This window comes from Trachinotus anak, unplaced genomic scaffold (assembly GCF_046630095.1).
Source record: "Trachinotus anak isolate AG129_WGS33_773 ecotype Australia unplaced genomic scaffold, CSIRO_AGI_Tana_v1 ptg000013l, whole genome shotgun sequence".
In the NCBI taxonomy this organism is placed as follows: Eukaryota; Metazoa; Chordata; class Actinopteri; order Carangiformes; family Carangidae; genus Trachinotus; species Trachinotus anak.
This window is the reverse complement of record NW_027273864.1, coordinates 27004462-27021446: the sequence shown is the minus strand read 5'-3', so window position 1 is coordinate 27021446 and position 16985 is coordinate 27004462. Positions and strand designations below refer to the sequence as shown.

Sequence of the window (16985 nt, the reverse complement as noted above, 5' to 3'; positions counted from 1 at the left end):
GCCTGTGACTGCCATATATTCTAATCACTGATTGGCTCCCTGTGTTTCGGTGTGGTGACTTCACCCAATGAGCAACATAAGCAACTCTGCAGCAAGCAGTCAGTCTGTTGCATCATGATGGACAGAGCCAGAAAGCAGAACCATTTAGACACGAGAGCTGTGTCAGGTCGTCAGTGGAGGGAGTGAATGATGAAACTGTGATGGGCAATGATACAGGGGTCTAAATGTAAAATTAAGAAAATGAGGGAGCAGAAACGATTTTCTTTCACTGTGATCATGAAAAATCTTATAAAGGAGAAAATAAAACATAACTACACTCTGCATTCACACATTATTCAACAACAACACATTATTAGCAGGTCATTTTTAACATGTGTTTGCTTTGCTTAACTTGATTTTGCAGGTATTTGATCATAAATGAAACTATTGGACAAATTTCAAGTTTGGCCTGAAGATGAAAAGTGAAGGCCTCACCAGAGCTGTCAGAAATCATCCACTGGGGACCATGAACGTCCAATCCGTTTCATAGCTGTGGAGACACTTCCCCAAAAAACCAATGGAAACCAAACCAAATATTCAGAGGATATAGTCAGAGGATCAACAAAGTCGGTAAGATTCATCCTCTGGAGAACACGAATTTAGTGCCAATCCATTAAGTAGATGTTGAGACATCTCACTAAATAACGGATCAGCTGACTGCTCAAGAACAAAAGTCCAAAGATCACCAACGTCTTTGAGTTATCCTCTGGAGAACATGAACATCTGCACAAAAGTTCATGTCAATCCATCAAACAGATGTTGAGATGTTTTAAACTGGACCAACGTGGTTGACAGATTAAAATAAATAATTGAGCCACACTGCTGGTATGGCTAAAGTAAAGTAAAAAAGTATAAAAAGTACAAGTAAAAACTATAAACTTTTTTTTGTCTTATGGGTCTAGTATTTTCCTCATAATTTCCTAAAAATTAGCTGGTATTTAAATATTTAGTGAGGATATTTTCGAGAAGGTCTGAGACAATTTGGTACAAATCATAAGGGAAATGTTGTTCCAGTTATTAAGAACCCACTCACTATATTCATATATTTACAGAAAAGAGTGGTAGCTGGGAGAAAAATAGTTCATAAACACATTGTCAACCTGAGTTTCACACAAATTCTTAATCTTTTTGTGCCACAGATATTTTATTTTACCAGCTCAGTCTGTGAATATTATGTAAAAAATATGGGTGGGTTTGTGGGTTTGTAAGTATAACTGCAAAAACTACAGGTAAGAATGCAATTCAGCCAATATATGGATATTTATTATTTTCCAATATTACCAAGCAGATATATATAATGTTTGGCAGTTCAGACATGAAGAAAATTCCTGGGGTTTTTTCTCCATTTCCTTCACAATTAGTACCAAACTGCATGTGGGCCTTGCTTGGAAATATCCTAGTAACTGGCTAAATACCTGCCAAGTACCTGTTACCAGAACTGCTACAGAAACAGATACATGATCAGAGAAAGACAAAAATATTGCTTTTTTAATTTTTTTTTTATTGTTCCTCCTTGGATTTTAGCAGTGAGTCAATGTTTTGTTCTCAACACTGACTCAGTGTTGTCATATCTCTTAGCAACAGTTAAAGGCTGCAGAGAAATGAAACTGAAGTTGGACAAACCCTCAGTTTGCTGAAGTCATAGCAAGAAGTTGCTGGAAAAATGTACCAAACTCATATTATACACTGCTCTGGCTCATGGACAGTGTGCCCATCTGAGAGTGGGAGAAAGACAAGATCTCCCACTCTGTTTACATGTAGATAGATACTGTGTTTGTTCTTACTGAGGTAGAACTGGCTCAAAAGTTAAGTTTAACAATTAAATACACTGCTACACTGACTTCACTACACACTAACACAACAATACAAAGTTATGAATGAGCTGTTAATGACACACCTGTGGCCACTACCGTGGAGGAAGTAAACTGTGAGGATGACTGCTGAACAATTAACTTCTTTGTTCCCGGATCCATCTCACTGATCCTGTTTGTAGATAATGTTTTAACAGTTATATTGAGCCTTAATGTCGTTGTGTGTTTTGTCTTTTGTTTTGTTTATTTTTTGGCTGGTTCACTTTGTCTGTATGCGGATTTGGCTCCTAAACCACTCCACACTTCATCTGTTTGTTTTTTTAAAAATACTTTAATTCCCTTGTTCACTCCTTCAGTTGTGAATTCTTATTGGCTCACTCTTATGTCAAAGGCTTGTAAATGATGCAATGCTCCTTGTGCCTTTTGACCTCTTTTCCTCTGCCGTCATCAAACACTGATACTGTGATTGACGAGCAGACCAAGCTTTCAAAAAAGAAAAAATCTAACTATAATAAATAGATGGATAAATAAACACTGTTATTACAGCTTTACCTCTATTTTCACTTCCTTATATGTCCTTGCGTTGCCTCTTCTCCTGTGTCTCATGTTCGTCCTGTTCCTCTGTGTGTGTGTGTGTGTGTGTGTGTGTTTGTGTGGCGTGGGCGCGGCACTTCACCATAACTCTGCGGGTTCGATGCTGGTTACACACACCTGCCATCCCATCCTCCCCCATTCACCCAACCTGCCCAGAAGGCCCTGCCATTCCTCACGGCCTCTGCCTCAGCCAGCAGCCTGCTGCCGTTTCAACAAATCCTCTTCTGAATAATTAAATTAATAAATAAACTAATTTAGGGATATATGAGGAGAATGAAGAGACTTGGCTGAACTAAAATAAACTATTTGAGGCTAAAATTGCACAGAAAAAAACGTAAGCAAGCTTAGATTTTACATTCAGTGAGTTATAAAAAAGTTTAAAGTTGTTATATTCAGATATTTAATCCACATTTAAAAACATGTTTGTTGTGTTTTTAATGCTATCGCCTCATTCTTATTCTAAAATAAAATAAATAAAAAATTAAATAAAGCAATTTAATAAAACACAACTTTGCAACAAATGAGCGACACATATAAACTAAAACAATGACAGCCGATTTTGACCCAGAATCCTGTAGGAGGCCAGAACATGGAGGACCAGTTCACAGCTGACATTTTACTTCAGTGCAAACTTCTCACAAATTTGTGATTAACCAGATTTTACAGGCCCAAATGATCCAGAGGTAACCTGGGACTTCCGGGGCCCTGGGGGTCTGGGGCTCCTGATCTGGCTGGATTAACTAACCAGCTTCTCAAATGTTAATATTTGCCAGTTTTCTGTGACAGTAAACACAATATTTGTTTTTTTAAAATAAGCTAATAAGTTGTTGTTCACTATTTTCTGACATTTCAACCACTGAACAATCAGCACATTATGTTAGTCTTACAGTACTGCTTTGATGGGATGATACACCCCCCCCCCCCCCCCCCAAAAAAAAAAAAAAAAAACACAAGTACAACTTCTGATAAACTTGTGAATAACCAAATTAATTAGTAACCCTGGCAGGTCTGGGGCCTGGTTGCCGGTCCAGCCTCAGGGGAGCCGCAATTGTTATGAAACAGCTGATTCACGGCTGCGTCCGTCGGCTACTCTCGGTCGAACTCGGTCAAACTCGTGTCGTGTCCATCTCGCAGCCATAGACGATCTTTGTATGTTACGTCAGACGGATGAGGGAGGAGGGGGCTGCCCGGAGCGGGGCGGCTGCTGATTGGTCGGCAGGACGAGCTGCGTGTAGAGGTATATAAGCTGTGAATGCTCAGCCTGAAGCGGCAGCTGGAGGCTTGTCTGACACATGCTCGGAAGAAGTCGGATAAAAAAAATAAAAAAAAAAGCACAAGAGGACAAAGAGAAATGACAGAGTGAGAATCCGCCACAGAGGAAGAGAAGCCAGAGATCATCTCCCCGCCGCGGTCCGGAGGGCTGAGACAAACTGGAGGGGGACGCAGGACTCAGCTGTGAGTGACCTTGGTCTTTTTCCACACGCAGCACATGTGGCGGGTTCACGCATGAGCCGCTGCCCCGTTATTGAGCCTGATTTCAGCGGTGGGTGCAGGTCTGTGTCCTCGGCTCACACCGGCGTGATGTGAGTCATGCAGATCACCGGGGGGTGGGGGGTGGGGGGGGTCTCTGCACAGATGGGCTGGTTACATGTCCAGTCACACATTGGTGCTTCCTGCTAAATCTGGCTAACAGAATAACTGGATAAACTGTTCTTGGTTCATTATGGGAAAAGGCTCAGTTTCTAATTAGGTACAGTGGAAAGATAGATTTTTTTTGTTTGCCTCCCACCCTCTGGGTTTGTCCTGCGCAGCCAGCCCCCCCGTCCTTAAACAATGCTTATGAATCTATCATAGTCTGTGGTAATTTGATTAAACACAACTTTATTTAAACACATACTTCAAGTGGGAACAACATGTACTAAAAGTCTCAAAACTAGGCTTTTACACAGGGCACCCCCCCAAGTCAGTAATTAGCTAATAATGCGAGTACAAATAACTTCATAATGAAAAAACCAGTGGAGATGGATGTGTTTGTGGCTCTCAGGGCCCCTCATGGTCTGTGGCCCCTGAGCAGTTTTTTTTATCATGTGCTGTGTGGGAATGTTATTATCCATGCATGTCAGGGTGGAGCTAATTTTAACACCTTTATGTGCCACAAGCTTCTTAAATCAGAACAGTGTTTCCTCATAATCTGAAATTCTCAAATCCACAAACCTCAAATCTGTATCTCAGTAAAAAAAAAAAAGGTATGGATTTACTTTCTCACACTGGTTTGGTATAGAGCAGCTTTATTTAAACTCTGAGTGGAGCTACAACAGTGCAGTGAATACAACAACCAGTGTAGCTGCAGAATTTAAATTCCTGCCCCTTCTCATGGGGGGGCTGCGCTGAGCCCCCCCCCCCCCCACTGGGTGTTTGTGCACTTGTCTGGTAACAACAGACTGATTTACATTCCTTTACATTTGTAAATGTGAATCATTCGGCTGCGTCTCTGTAGTGCAACAGCAGAATTAACTCTCGGTTAATGGTCCACAAACTATTTGCTAACAAAGGAAGCAACAGCCACATGTGTCCTCGTCGTAGCCCGTGTCCTCAGCGGGGACATGATTTATCTCGGGCCTGAAGATTTTAAAGGCCTCAATATTCATAGGAAATATGCAAAGGTTAGGGAAAGGCTTTATTCAATGTGCTGTCTCTTTAATCCATAGGTGAGGAATTATTATTTAATCTCCAAAATTACAGGAGACCAACAGGATGGGGGTCAGAGGTCACAGGTAGCGCCCCGAACCATGACAATCCACTTCATACTGATTTATAAATTATTGTTATTTGTTTAGTCCAGAAAATGTTAGAAAAGTGAAAAATGTCAAAGGTCATGGAGGTGAAGGTGAGGCCTGTTTTATCTGAAGTATTCAGGTAACAGCAGCAAATCCTCCTACATGAGAATCAGAAGCCAGCGACTCTTTAGATAAATGACTAAATCATCCAAATAATAATGTAATTTACTGTCCATTGACTGATTAACTGACTTGCTTCAGATGCTTTGTTATTACTACACAGCTACATTAGGCTCATAAGGAACAAACTGTATCTTCTCTGAACTTCTGGCAGCCTCCACTGATTCCTGCAGGCGTTTTGTCGTTCAGTAGCAGATGATTAAAATCCCATTAGCCGTCTGGCCGGTGCAGATGGCAGATGGGCCACACAGCCGCAGGCAGTTTCAGGACGGCGTCGGTACAGGTGGCATATGGGAGCGCTAGTGCCGTGTCTGCCAGTGGTAGAGGCAGGGTCACGGGGGCATGAGTTGAAATGAAAAACGACTTGAATTAAAGTCGCAACTTGTGTCAAAAATAACGTTAAAATAGCATCAGCAGCAGGATTAGACCTTGGACTTACAGTAGAGTGTCACAAAGAACTGAACTTCGCAGGAAAACCAGACACAGCGATGTTCACCATCTGAAATGCTCTCTGCCGTTCCAGCCAGTCCCTGACTCGAGCTGTCAAACAGAAGCATAAGATAGAAGACAAACCAGACTGGGGAGTAATTAGTTTTGTATGAGCACCTTCTTACCCTGAAGGAAGAAGTGCTTTATCATTGCAGTCACAGGTGTGTTTATCAATAAATTAATAACATGCTACACTTGGTGGTTATTGCAGGCAACAAACAGATTAGAAGCAATAAAACTGGCACAAACCTCTCTATGATGAAATACAGCTGGAATCAGTGCATGAGAAGACCTGTCTGGCTATTCGGCTGTTGCTAGATCTGGTATCAGCTAATTAGTTTAAGAACATATTTCTACAGATAAACAATTTGTAGTTCCTAACAGGAAGCTGATTGTATCAGTCCAGTTCATTCCTACACACACACACAAAATCATCGACACATATTCTCCGTTTCAGGCAATTTTATTAATCCCAAGAAAGGCAATTCTCCTGCAGCTTAACCAGTCCAGAGACAGAACTTCAAAACTGAGAGGCAAATATATGTCAGAGGCAGCAGATCAACACACAAGGGAACAACGAGCAGCAGCAAAATAAGTTAAGATAAAAAAAGATAAAATAACACATCACACAAGTATTGTGGTGATGGTGGAGCAGGGGGTCAGGTGGGAAAACTGACTGATCCTTTAACCGAGGTCCAGCCAGAATGCAGCGGGTGCAGCTTCTGGATTCTGCAGTTTCCTGTAAGGAGGCGTGTGTTAAAGAGGCGTTACTCACTTTGTCTCTGCACGCAAACATGCTCCGAATTTTCTTCCAAAAAAGAAAATACAGATTGTCCTGTCAAATCACTTCCTCAAAGTAGGCTAGTAGGGCTGCACGTAGTCATGCAAAAGTGTGTGTGTGTGTGTGTGTGTGTGTGTGTGTGTGTGTGTGTGTGCGCGTGTGCGTGCACTCTTTGGTTATGAAGCACACTGGTCTGGGCTCAGTGCCAACCTCTGCACGGCACTTATGTAACCCACTTTATCTCTCCCAACTCCTCTCACTCGTTCTACTCAAAAGAGAAATGAGTGATTCTTCTTTCTTTTCTCCTTCTTTTCCCTCCACTGTTTCACTCGATGTCCTCTGTCTTCCTCTTTCTCGCTCTCTGATTTGTCCTCTCCTTACCTCTCCCTGTCTGTCTGTGTAAGCATGACACTGCAGATTGTTAAAAGCAACCGACACTCGCCATTATGCACCACAGCCCTCGGTTCTCCCCGCCCCCGCCCCCACCTCGCCGCTCTGCAAGTGTGTGTACGAGTGAGATCACAGTTGGCATCATGAGCTATATATATTATGTTTCACTCTTTACTGTCTGTGTGCAAACAGTCAATGAATTCAACCCTGCAGCCGCCGCACACACCCCCCGCAGCTTGTTGCATTCAGCTGGGTTTTAATCTGTGGGAGTGGAGACAGAGTGGAGTTTGTTTCAGAGGGAAAAATGTGAACAAAGTGGAACGTGAGAGTGCTCCCTCGCACCAGTGTTCATGCACAATGGCACGAAAATCTGAATGTCAGCGACTGTTATGGACCAAAAGTCTCATATTTCCTCATTTGAAGCAATTTATTTTACATTTTTGACACTAATATTAAGTCAATATCTGCTTGGCTTAGTTAAATGCAAAAAAATAAGAATTATAGAAAAAATTGTATAAAAATCTTTGATATCAAGACTAAAAACACACAAGCTTTTTTAGTTTTGTTTTGTTTTATGTTGGATGGAAGAAGTCCTCGTCAAACACAGACAACAATTTACTGGAATGACTTTAGAAGAGGAGGTGCACTTGTTTCTTGTATAAGGCCCCGGGCTGTTAACATGCTGTGATTAGCTGAATAAACTGTATCATGTGGCTGTGTAGTCATGTGTCCGCGAGTTATTATGGTCAAATTTATAAAGTCTGTTGATTTAAGGACTTCTCACAGCAAAGTTATAACCTAGAATTATTGAAATAAGACTCTGTTGACAGAGTCATATATATGAGTTGGTGTATTGACTTTATCACCAACTACAAAGTCAGTAAAAATCAGAGTAAACAGGAAATTATTTATTTTGTACAATTCAAAAGTGTTTGTTGTATCTTCCTCTTTCATCTCTGCCCGCAACACACACACACACTCACTTTGCACGTGTGTTTCACTGGTTCAGTGTGTGTGTGTGTGTGTGTGTGTGTGCGTGTAACTGCCGGATCTGGTTGTCTGTGTGCATTTGAGGTTATGTTGCTCTGTTGAACTTTGAGGTCAGAGAGGAGAAGTGTGTGTGTGTGTGTGTGTGTGTGTGTGTGTGTGTGTGTTTGTGTGTCAGAGGTTAGTGGAAATATACTGAGTGACCATTGTGTCTAGTGACAAGATTTGTTAATGATTAACTATCTGACCTTATTCAACTTTCTCATTCTTATGTAATGAAGCTGTTAATATGAAGGATCATGATGTTGCAAGGATAATAATAATAATAATAAATAATAATATGTTTTTCTTTTCTCAGTCAAAATGGATCTTCAAGACAAAGAAATTCTCCCTGGAGAGATTTTGCCTGTGGTGATCATCGGTAAGAAACACACACACACACACACGCACGCACACACACACACACACACACACACACACTTGTCTTTTCATGCTGAGGTAGACCTCAAAGGAACAATCCGATTAGAAACAGACTCTTTGGTCCTTTCTTTCTTCTAACAGTCGCCCATTCAGTTCACACTCCCTGTTCCATTACCAGGCAACTAACCAGTAAACTCAACATGCTGTTGCCTGTGATGGATTAAGAAGGAGCAGCACAGTAATGAGTCAGGAGGGATTTCCTCCAGCTGAGGTAAAACATCTGTAAAAGAAGGATCATTAATATAATCTCTTAAAAATAGTCTTTTGCAACAACCCCTGGTTTACTGATGTCACCACAGTAAGACGGGGAATTATGCAACAAGTTGTCAAAGAAAGTGGTGAAGTGATAATCACACAGGTCGCTAATAACTGCTCACAGGAGAAACACTACAGAAGTGTTGGCATTGGCCACAGCAGGACATGAAAGCATGAGGCGGGAAAAATGCTTGTTTGCCTTTGAAGTGTGTGTTTACACTGGTGCTGTGCAGCTGCCAATCAGGTCGCAGCACCCACAATTCATTATGAATGAATGAAAGAAAAATTTAATGTAAATATGTAAACCTGAAAGAAAAGAAATATCCTTCTTTAGAAATTAAAGTTACTATTTTGCTACAAATACAGTCACTTAAATTTTTCTGTGTGCAGACATAAACAACCAGCTGGTTTTTTTTAAAAGAGAAAGTGTGATAATTCATGAGTCATCATGAGCAGGCCAGTAACAGTGTGTGTGTGTGTGTGTGTGTGTGTGTGTGTGTGTGTGTGTGTGTGTGTGTGTGTGTGTGTGTGTGTGTGTGTGAGAGAGGTCCTGCTGAGTCACTGGCTTGTCGTTTTAGCTGTAGCTGTGTGTTTTCTACATTTAGTTGCTGTTTTTACTTTGTCTTCAATGTGTAGCAACAAGTTTCAAAATTTTAGTCAGTGAATGTTTCATGTTTCCTGTCTACAGAAGTTTTACCGAGTAACCATAGTAACCCAGTACAGAGACACAGTATCCACACAACATCGACATCTGCTCGAGCTTTATGTGGATTATCAGCGCAGTTAGAAAGTTGTTTAGCTTCAGCTTGACTGTCCCACTCAACCCCTCCTCTCTGTCTGTTTCTCTCTTTGTTTCCCAGGAAACGGCCCATCAGGGATCTGTCTGTCATACCTGTTGTCAGGTTACACCCCCTATCTGTCACCTGAGGCATCACACCCGAACCCCCTGCTGCAAAGCAAGCTGGGAGAGCAGCCTCACCTGTCGCTGCTGGAGCAGGTAACACACACACGCACATAAAGTAGGTTGCTTGATTTAAATGGAGCGAAAGCTTCATCTGCTCGGTGAAGGATCAGAGCTTCACAATGTCTCTCGCCCCCCCCCCCCCTCTCTCTCCCCAGGATCTGGAGTACCTGTGCGAGGGGCTGGAGGGGCGATCATCCAATCCCGTGGCCGTGCTCTTTGATTCGCTGCTGCTCCCCGACAGTGACTTCGGACTGGACCACACCTCTCCGCTGGAGTGGAGATATGAGCCTGAGCGGGCCATCCCACACCTGGTGCTGGGGAAGGGTCCACCTGGAGGAGCCTGGCATGTACGTGGCTGGAATCACTGATCATATACAGATTATTGATTATTGATTGTGATGGATGAATAAGATGTATGACAAACACTGAGTTTAGGTTTATAATCTCTTGCATCATTTAATTTGTGTGTTTTAGGCTCATAGAATCACAGTGCAGGGTCACACTGATGGATCTTTACATTTGAATGGTCTTTATTTACATATCTTGTTTTAAATTGGTAATAATATCATGAAAATAATATTAAATATTATAAACATTTCCTGACATGCTAAAACCATTTACACAACAGGGCCTTTGTTTTTCACCATGAATAGGAAAATATATTTACTTAGCAGACATTGTGGTGATGTGTGCAAATAATCTTTGTTTCCATTTGTCAGCTGCTTATTTGCACACATGACACGAGGTGAATGTGACTGTAGCTGAACAGAAAAGTGAATTCACTCCTAACAACATTGTGTGTGTGTGTGTGTGTGTGTGTGTGCGCGCTGTTCCCAGGCGATGGAGGGCTCCATGCTCACTCTGAGTCTGGCTAACTGGATGGAGCTTCCTGGACTCAAACTGAAGGACTGGATGAGAGACAAACGCAGGTTCGTCCACCATAAACCCAGCAAATTTAGTTTCAGAGCACACGAGAGGCTTGTCCACAGCTTTACGACTTTAATAATAATAAGGATGTTTTGTTTTTTTATGTCACTTCCAGTCTCTGTCATTGAGGCATGTTAGACAACCAGCTGTTTGTCTGCTGACGGTCTGCAGCTAAATAACCCGCAGGCTTGTTTGAAGTAATTTACATCCCTAATTTCACTGTCATAGATCTTTCATTTATGGTCACACAGCAGATGTGAGTCAAACAACAGGACATTATCTGAACTCCAGTGATAAAATCAGCAGTTCCCTGTAGAAACCCAGTCACTCATGGCTGCAGTTTGTCAGAGCTATGAACCTCCAGTGTGACCACAGCAGGGTGAGAGACGTCCTGAGAAAGCCAAAATATTCCGACAGTTTCATGATTAAAAACTTCTGTTTGGGCTGTTGCTGGCATCACGTTAGAGCCCCACAGAAAGGATTATGATTGTTCCAAGTAAACTCAAGTTCTTTGTCTTTACACCAACAGGATGAGCAGACATAATACGGAAGTGCTGTATAAATAAATAGTAGCCACAGATCACAGATTGTGTTCATGTTCTTAGTCTCTCTCTCTCTCTCTCTCTCTTTCTGCTTAATTTGTGTTGCAAATGACTCGATCCAGGCTGAACAATTCTTGATTTACATAAAATGACTATAGCAGCTGATATAAAAGGACTGCACCTTCAGTCTTCCTGTTCACTTACTTTTTTTCCGACAGTAGTTGCCTGGTTACCGAGGTGACGTTATATTGTGTAAACAGAGGTCCTGTGTTGTGTTGTATTCAAACATGTCTGTGTGTCTATTTTGTATTAAAATGTATTTTCATATTGGTTTTATTCCAGAAATGTCCGAAACGACCGCGCCACGCCAGCAGAGATAGCCTCGTATTACCAACACTACGTTTCCCAGATGTCCCTGGAGCAGAGCTTCGCCTGTGGAACCACCGTCACCTCGGTAACCAGGCAGCCCAGCAACCAGGAGGGGTCACCGTCCTACTGGAGAGTGACGGGGCTGCAGCGGCGAGAGGGGGAGGAGCTGGGAGGTACGGTGAATTAAAGCACTCCTGATTAATGTTGTAGCATGTTTTTAAAAAATTGAAGAAAGTGCAACATAATGATTTCCACCTCCTGCTCCACCCCTTCCTCTTCCTGCTAGATGGTTCCTCTGTTTCAGAGGAGGTGCCTTTTTCCCTATTGGCCCACAACGTCGTCCTGGCAACGGGGACCCACGACATCCCGGCCAGGCTCGGTGTGGAGGGCGAGTCCCTGCCCTTCGTCTGCCACTCCTTCTGGGAGCTGGAGGCCGCCATCTCTCGTGGAGAGCTGGACCAGTCTTCAGACCCGGTGCTCGTGGTGGGAGCGGGGCTCACGGCGGCCGACGCAGTACTGGCCGCCCACCATCTCAACACGCCCGTCTACCACGCCTTCAGACGCTCAGTCACCGACCCAGGCCTCATCTTCAACCAGCTGCCCAAACTGCTCTACCCAGAGTACCACAAGGTGAGAGGAGTCTGAAACCTGGAGCTGCTGATGGCTGAAACGATTAGCGGATTAATCGATTAGTTGATCACATGAAAATTAATCTGTAGCTATTTTGATGATCAGTTAATCATTTCAGTAATTTTTTTCAAGCAAAGATGTGAAACCTTTGCTGGTTCCAGCTTCTCAAATGTGTGGATTGAATGTTTTTCTTTGTTGACCGTATGGAAATAATTGGCAGATTAATCAATAATGAAAATGATTTATTTGCAGCATTATTTTCCAAATAATTTGAAGCTTAATACATTTTCTTTTCATTTCCTGACCTGAAAAAGAAATTTAGTGCATTTAAGGAAAGGAGACTCTACCCAACCTGTTTTTATACAACTGCAGAAAAGCCACATGTTTGATTGATGACGTTATTGTTAATTGATCATCCAAATGATTTGCAATTAATTTCCTGCTTACTGACCAAACAATTATGGATAATTATCCTGACAAATCATGACTTTTTAAGGCAGGGTTCAATACTTTAGTTACATCTAACTTCTCTTTCCCCGTCCTTTCGCCTCCAGGTTCACCAGATGATGACCCAGCAGCAGCACCAACCGAGTCCTCCACCACAGGACCACGCCCAGAACCTCCATCTCCACTCCACCCCCTCCTCTCCTTCCTCCTTCTCTCCATCACCCTCCTCCTACACAGGTTACCTGAGCTTCCCACGTCACAGGGTCGTGGAGTTCAGACCTGACCGAAAGTGTGTCCTGGAGTCAGACTCTGGCCAGCGGACGGTGGTCCAGGTCTCCAAGGCTCTAGTTCTCATCGGTGCCCACCCCAACCTCTCCTTCCTGGACGACAACGGGCGTCCACTCAGCATCAACCCCAAAGAGCCAATCACATGCCGAAGGAACCCAATTGACGTGGACCCGTTCACGAACAACGTGGTTGCAGCAGATGGGCCGGGCATGTACGCCATGGGGCCGTTAGTTGGCGAGAACTTTGTGAGGTTCCTGAAGGGAGGAGCTCTGGCTATCGCCAGCGACCTTGCCAAGAGACAAAGAGAAGGAAGAGGAGAAGGGGATTTGGCCACAGACAGATTAATGGACAAATGGGTGGACAGACAGGTGACCACACAGACAGAGGTAGAGCTTTGTGTTCGGGACTCGTAGCAGGTTTTCTGGGACATAAAGGTCAAGTGGACTGAAGCAAACCGACCTTCTCTGATCCAATCGAGATGAAACTGGAACTGCTGCAAACAAAAGCCACTGATCATGTTGTCCAGAAATCACAGAGGAGGGAAATCAAACGTGCTGCTGAGGTTTTGCATAGCAAGAAACAGGCAACATGTGGACTCCACAGCTGGACTTGCACTGATTTTTATGGGTCTGGTATCTTCTTAGATCAACTGACCTGAGGCGTTCTGACGGCTAAGAGCAGCTTGAAAAATGCAGACGGATCCTACAGAAGTGAACGTTAGTCATATGTAAGTTGGAGACATTGAGGGAGGGCAAGATCGCGACGCTGTAGTAAAGGACGTGATGGAGGAGAGACAGGTGATGCCTTTGGGTTGTCCCTGTCAAATTATAATGAACGGTTCATGTTTTCCACCATGACTTCATCCCTGCAGGCCACCAACGCCAATATTTGGTTGAATAGAGGTTTTAATGTCAGGTAGCAAAATTCAGTGTCAGGCCAAACTAATGCCAACGTAAGTTTTAAATAAAAAACTGACCACAGCAGATGTTGATATTTTGTTGGTTTTAAGTTGTGTTGTTAAGTAACCAAAATCCGACATCTTCCAAATGTTCCAAATACCCACCCTAAAAACCCAACGTCTGCTAAACGTCACATTGTCAATTAGCCAATGTTGGGTTTTTTGTGAGTTGTTAGAATTCAACATCTTTCCAATGTTATATCGGCGTCATCCTGCCGGGGTGTGTTGTGATTTTTCCCCTCTAAGTGACATTTACTGGACTTATCAGGATATTGGTTTTAAATGACTCATTAACATGTTCAGGCTTATCTGTCTTAACCATATGCAGTCAAACAGCTGAGTTGTGTGCTTGGCTTCCATTATTTGTGTCCTTCAATGGCACAAATCATGCAGTAGATTCACCAGTGACCGGTCATAACCTGTAAATGTGGCAAGACACTTTTTTAACTTTAGGAGTTGACAAGGGTCAAAACAAGCAACGGTGGTCTCAGAGAGAAGGAATCAGAGAGTGAGTTGGTAATAAGATAGAGAGGATTAGAAACTAAGAGGAGAGTGGAAGTAAGGTGAAAGAAAAGTAAATCCAGATGAACTGAAGGAAGTGACCGTTACAGCATCAGTTCTGTTTGGGTTTCTTATCGCTCAGTAACTTCCAGGTTTGAGTTTAACCGGTCAGCCTCATTCTTTTTTTAATGTATGATGGGAATCATCAACATGTTTCCACAGTTCAAAATGTATTTTTCTGTAAGCGGTTTAATTTTGAAACACTACACTGTCATACAAAGCTAATGTCACCAAAACAGCTCGGTTAGAAATGAATTCCTGCTTCTTTCTTTATATTATTTTCTATATGGTTGTTTTTATATTATTGGTTTGCTGTTCTGTAAATCTGTGGTGCTCTCTTTTTCTATGTCAGCATGATTTGTCATGTAACACGCAACTCAACCTACCTGATATCACTGTAAATCTCTGATGATTATGAAAAGATTTTATACTTAACAAAACAAAAGAGAAAATATATCTATATTTTTTCTAACTCGTACTGGAAAAGTTTAATTTGCAGCTGTTGAAACATGAGCGCTTGGCTTCACTGTGAGCAATAATAACAATAACAGATAACAAGCACTGTTTAAGCCCTGTTTGCATTAGTGTAGTATTACTGGGTGTTTACTTCCTCGTGAATCTACCACTTCTGTAGCTTGTAAAATAACAGGGGAAATTAAAAGTAAAATAATGTAGTGCAAATTGAAATCAGGTTCATTTCAGCTGTAGCTGAAGGCAAAAGTTCAAATGCTCTACACTGCAGCACATTCAAGTGATAGTGATAAAGTGATAAGATGCAGTTTGATTTAAAATGTTTCTTGTTATATTTTTCTTATTGTCAACAATTTCCATGAAAAAACAACTCTTATTACTTCCATGCCCTGTCTGTGACACTCAGCGCCAAGCCCACTGGTTCCTGAAGACATGAAGACATAAATCTTTAAAAATTAGTCTGAATATCAGTCATTTCCTATCACAGCTGGTCACTGTAATTGTTTTGCAAATCTTACTCAAACAATAGGATAGTGCATTTATGGGGACTATTTTCATTGGCAGATTAATATACAATCGGTGCTCCAGGGAGTATTTCCAGCAGCAGGACAGTGTGTGGGAATAAAATAAACTAAAGTGTGTGCTGTTGGTGGTGAAAAAAACTTGTTATCCACTGCACATCTGTGTCTCACTGATGTGTTTTAATAGCTTTGGACATAGTGGAGTTTATGGCACAGAGCAACAATATCTATCAGCCTTTGATACACAGACAACATCTGTTAGTATAATCAATTTATTTATCCTTTTACTGGGATTTCCAACAGTAAGAAAAATACGGACTACAGACACAGTCCTAAATATGAAAAACATTTGTTTTAACTATTAAGTTCTGAAAATAAAAACAGAAATGAGAGATACAACATTTATTCCATAATATAGTACTCTATAGTATAACTGATACACAGAACTAGAGCTGCAACTAGCAACTTTTACATTATTGATAAGTCTGTTGATCATTGTCTCAATAAATTGATCAATTGTGTGGTCAATGCAATAAATGTGCTGATCACAAGTTTTCAAAAGAGAATTTAAAATCTTCATATTGTTTATTTTGTCTGACCAACAGTCCAAAACCAAAAGGTATCCAGTTTAATATCATACCAAAAAAAAAAGATTAAAATCTATGTCGATAAATTTTTTATGAATTTACTGATAATTAATTAATTGGCAAATTGTTTTGGTTCAACTACAGACAAAGTTGTAGGTTTAATCAGTTAAAGAGATGAGTTCAAAATTTAAAAATTATCATCCTACATACTTATTATGTCATGTGTTTTTATTTAAAGATTAATTATTTTTAGCCTTTATTTAGATTTGACCTGGTTACACTTTTTGCCTAAATACTAATAGTGACCTTTGATCTACAGGAGCCAGCGGTGCCTCAAGACACATTATCCACAGCACTACCTTTTATATTGAGTCAATGTACTGTAGATTTTGTTCTGCAGCAGAATGAGAACACCTCCATCTGAATGTCTCTTTTGTTACGAAGTAAAAATCATGTCTCTTCTTTTTTTAACAACTTCTTTGCAGATGTTTTCGTCTTGTTTGTATGAATGGCCTTATTCATGTATCATCATCATTTTTCCAGCGTAACAGTCAAATCCAAGTTTTCAATATTCATTTGTCTGTTGGTTTCTATTAAAAGACAGTCTTTCAGGCAGTGTGTTTTGTTGTGTTTCTCTGTTCAGTTTTTGCTTTAATTTTATGTTATTAAACCGGCTTCTGTTGGGGTATATATAATAATCATTCATATATATATATAAACATGTAGGTTCTTTGTGCACACAAGATGTTTTAGATGCCAAATTGTGTCTTAACAGGTGAAATATTTGCATCTTTCAGGCCAAAGTACAGAAGGAATGATGCACTTAAGCATAAGTATTCCCACCATGATAGTTTAATTAATGATATCTTTCAAAAGTCTGAAAATAATCAACTAGTTGTTTAGGAACAGAAATTTGAAATTTAACAGAAATTTGAAA

At 41.3% G+C, this 16985-nt stretch overlaps 1 protein-coding gene and 1 long non-coding RNA gene across 2 annotated transcripts; one reads left to right on the top strand and one right to left on the bottom strand.

The window, feature by feature from the left end:
* The first annotated feature begins 3712 nt into the window (after positions 1–3712).
* osgn1 (oxidative stress induced growth inhibitor 1) lies at positions 3713–16663 on the top strand. The gene is made up of 8 exons (XM_071493696.1): positions 3713–3899; positions 8407–8469; positions 9644–9780; positions 9903–10094; positions 10585–10676; positions 11559–11758; positions 11872–12215; positions 12770–16663. Exons 2-8 carry the CDS (start codon positions 8412–8414, stop codon positions 13361–13363), a joined length of 1617 nt encoding a protein of 538 aa, XP_071349797.1. The 5' UTR covers positions 3713–3899; positions 8407–8411; the 3' UTR covers positions 13364–16663.
* Positions 5574–6786, bottom strand: LOC139630360 (uncharacterized). Its single transcript, XR_011693150.1, has 3 exons — positions 6666–6786; positions 5841–5941; positions 5574–5712 (listed from the first exon to the last, which is right to left on the bottom strand). It is a non-coding gene; the product is annotated as an uncharacterized lncRNA (long non-coding RNA).
* Positions 16664–16985: the final 322 nt, after the last annotated feature.

Coding starts and splice junctions, on each gene's coding strand:
- osgn1 (XM_071493696.1), top strand. CDS start 8,412: ATGGATCTTCAAGACAAAGAAATTCTCCCTGGAGAGATTTTGCCTGTG. Junction 10,095..10,584: donor CACCTGGAGGAGCCTGGCAT/GTACGTGGCTGG, acceptor CGCTGTTCCCAG/GCGATGGAGGGCTCCATGCT. Junction 12,216..12,769: donor TCTACCCAGAGTACCACAAG/GTGAGAGGAGTC, acceptor TTTCGCCTCCAG/GTTCACCAGATGATGACCCA.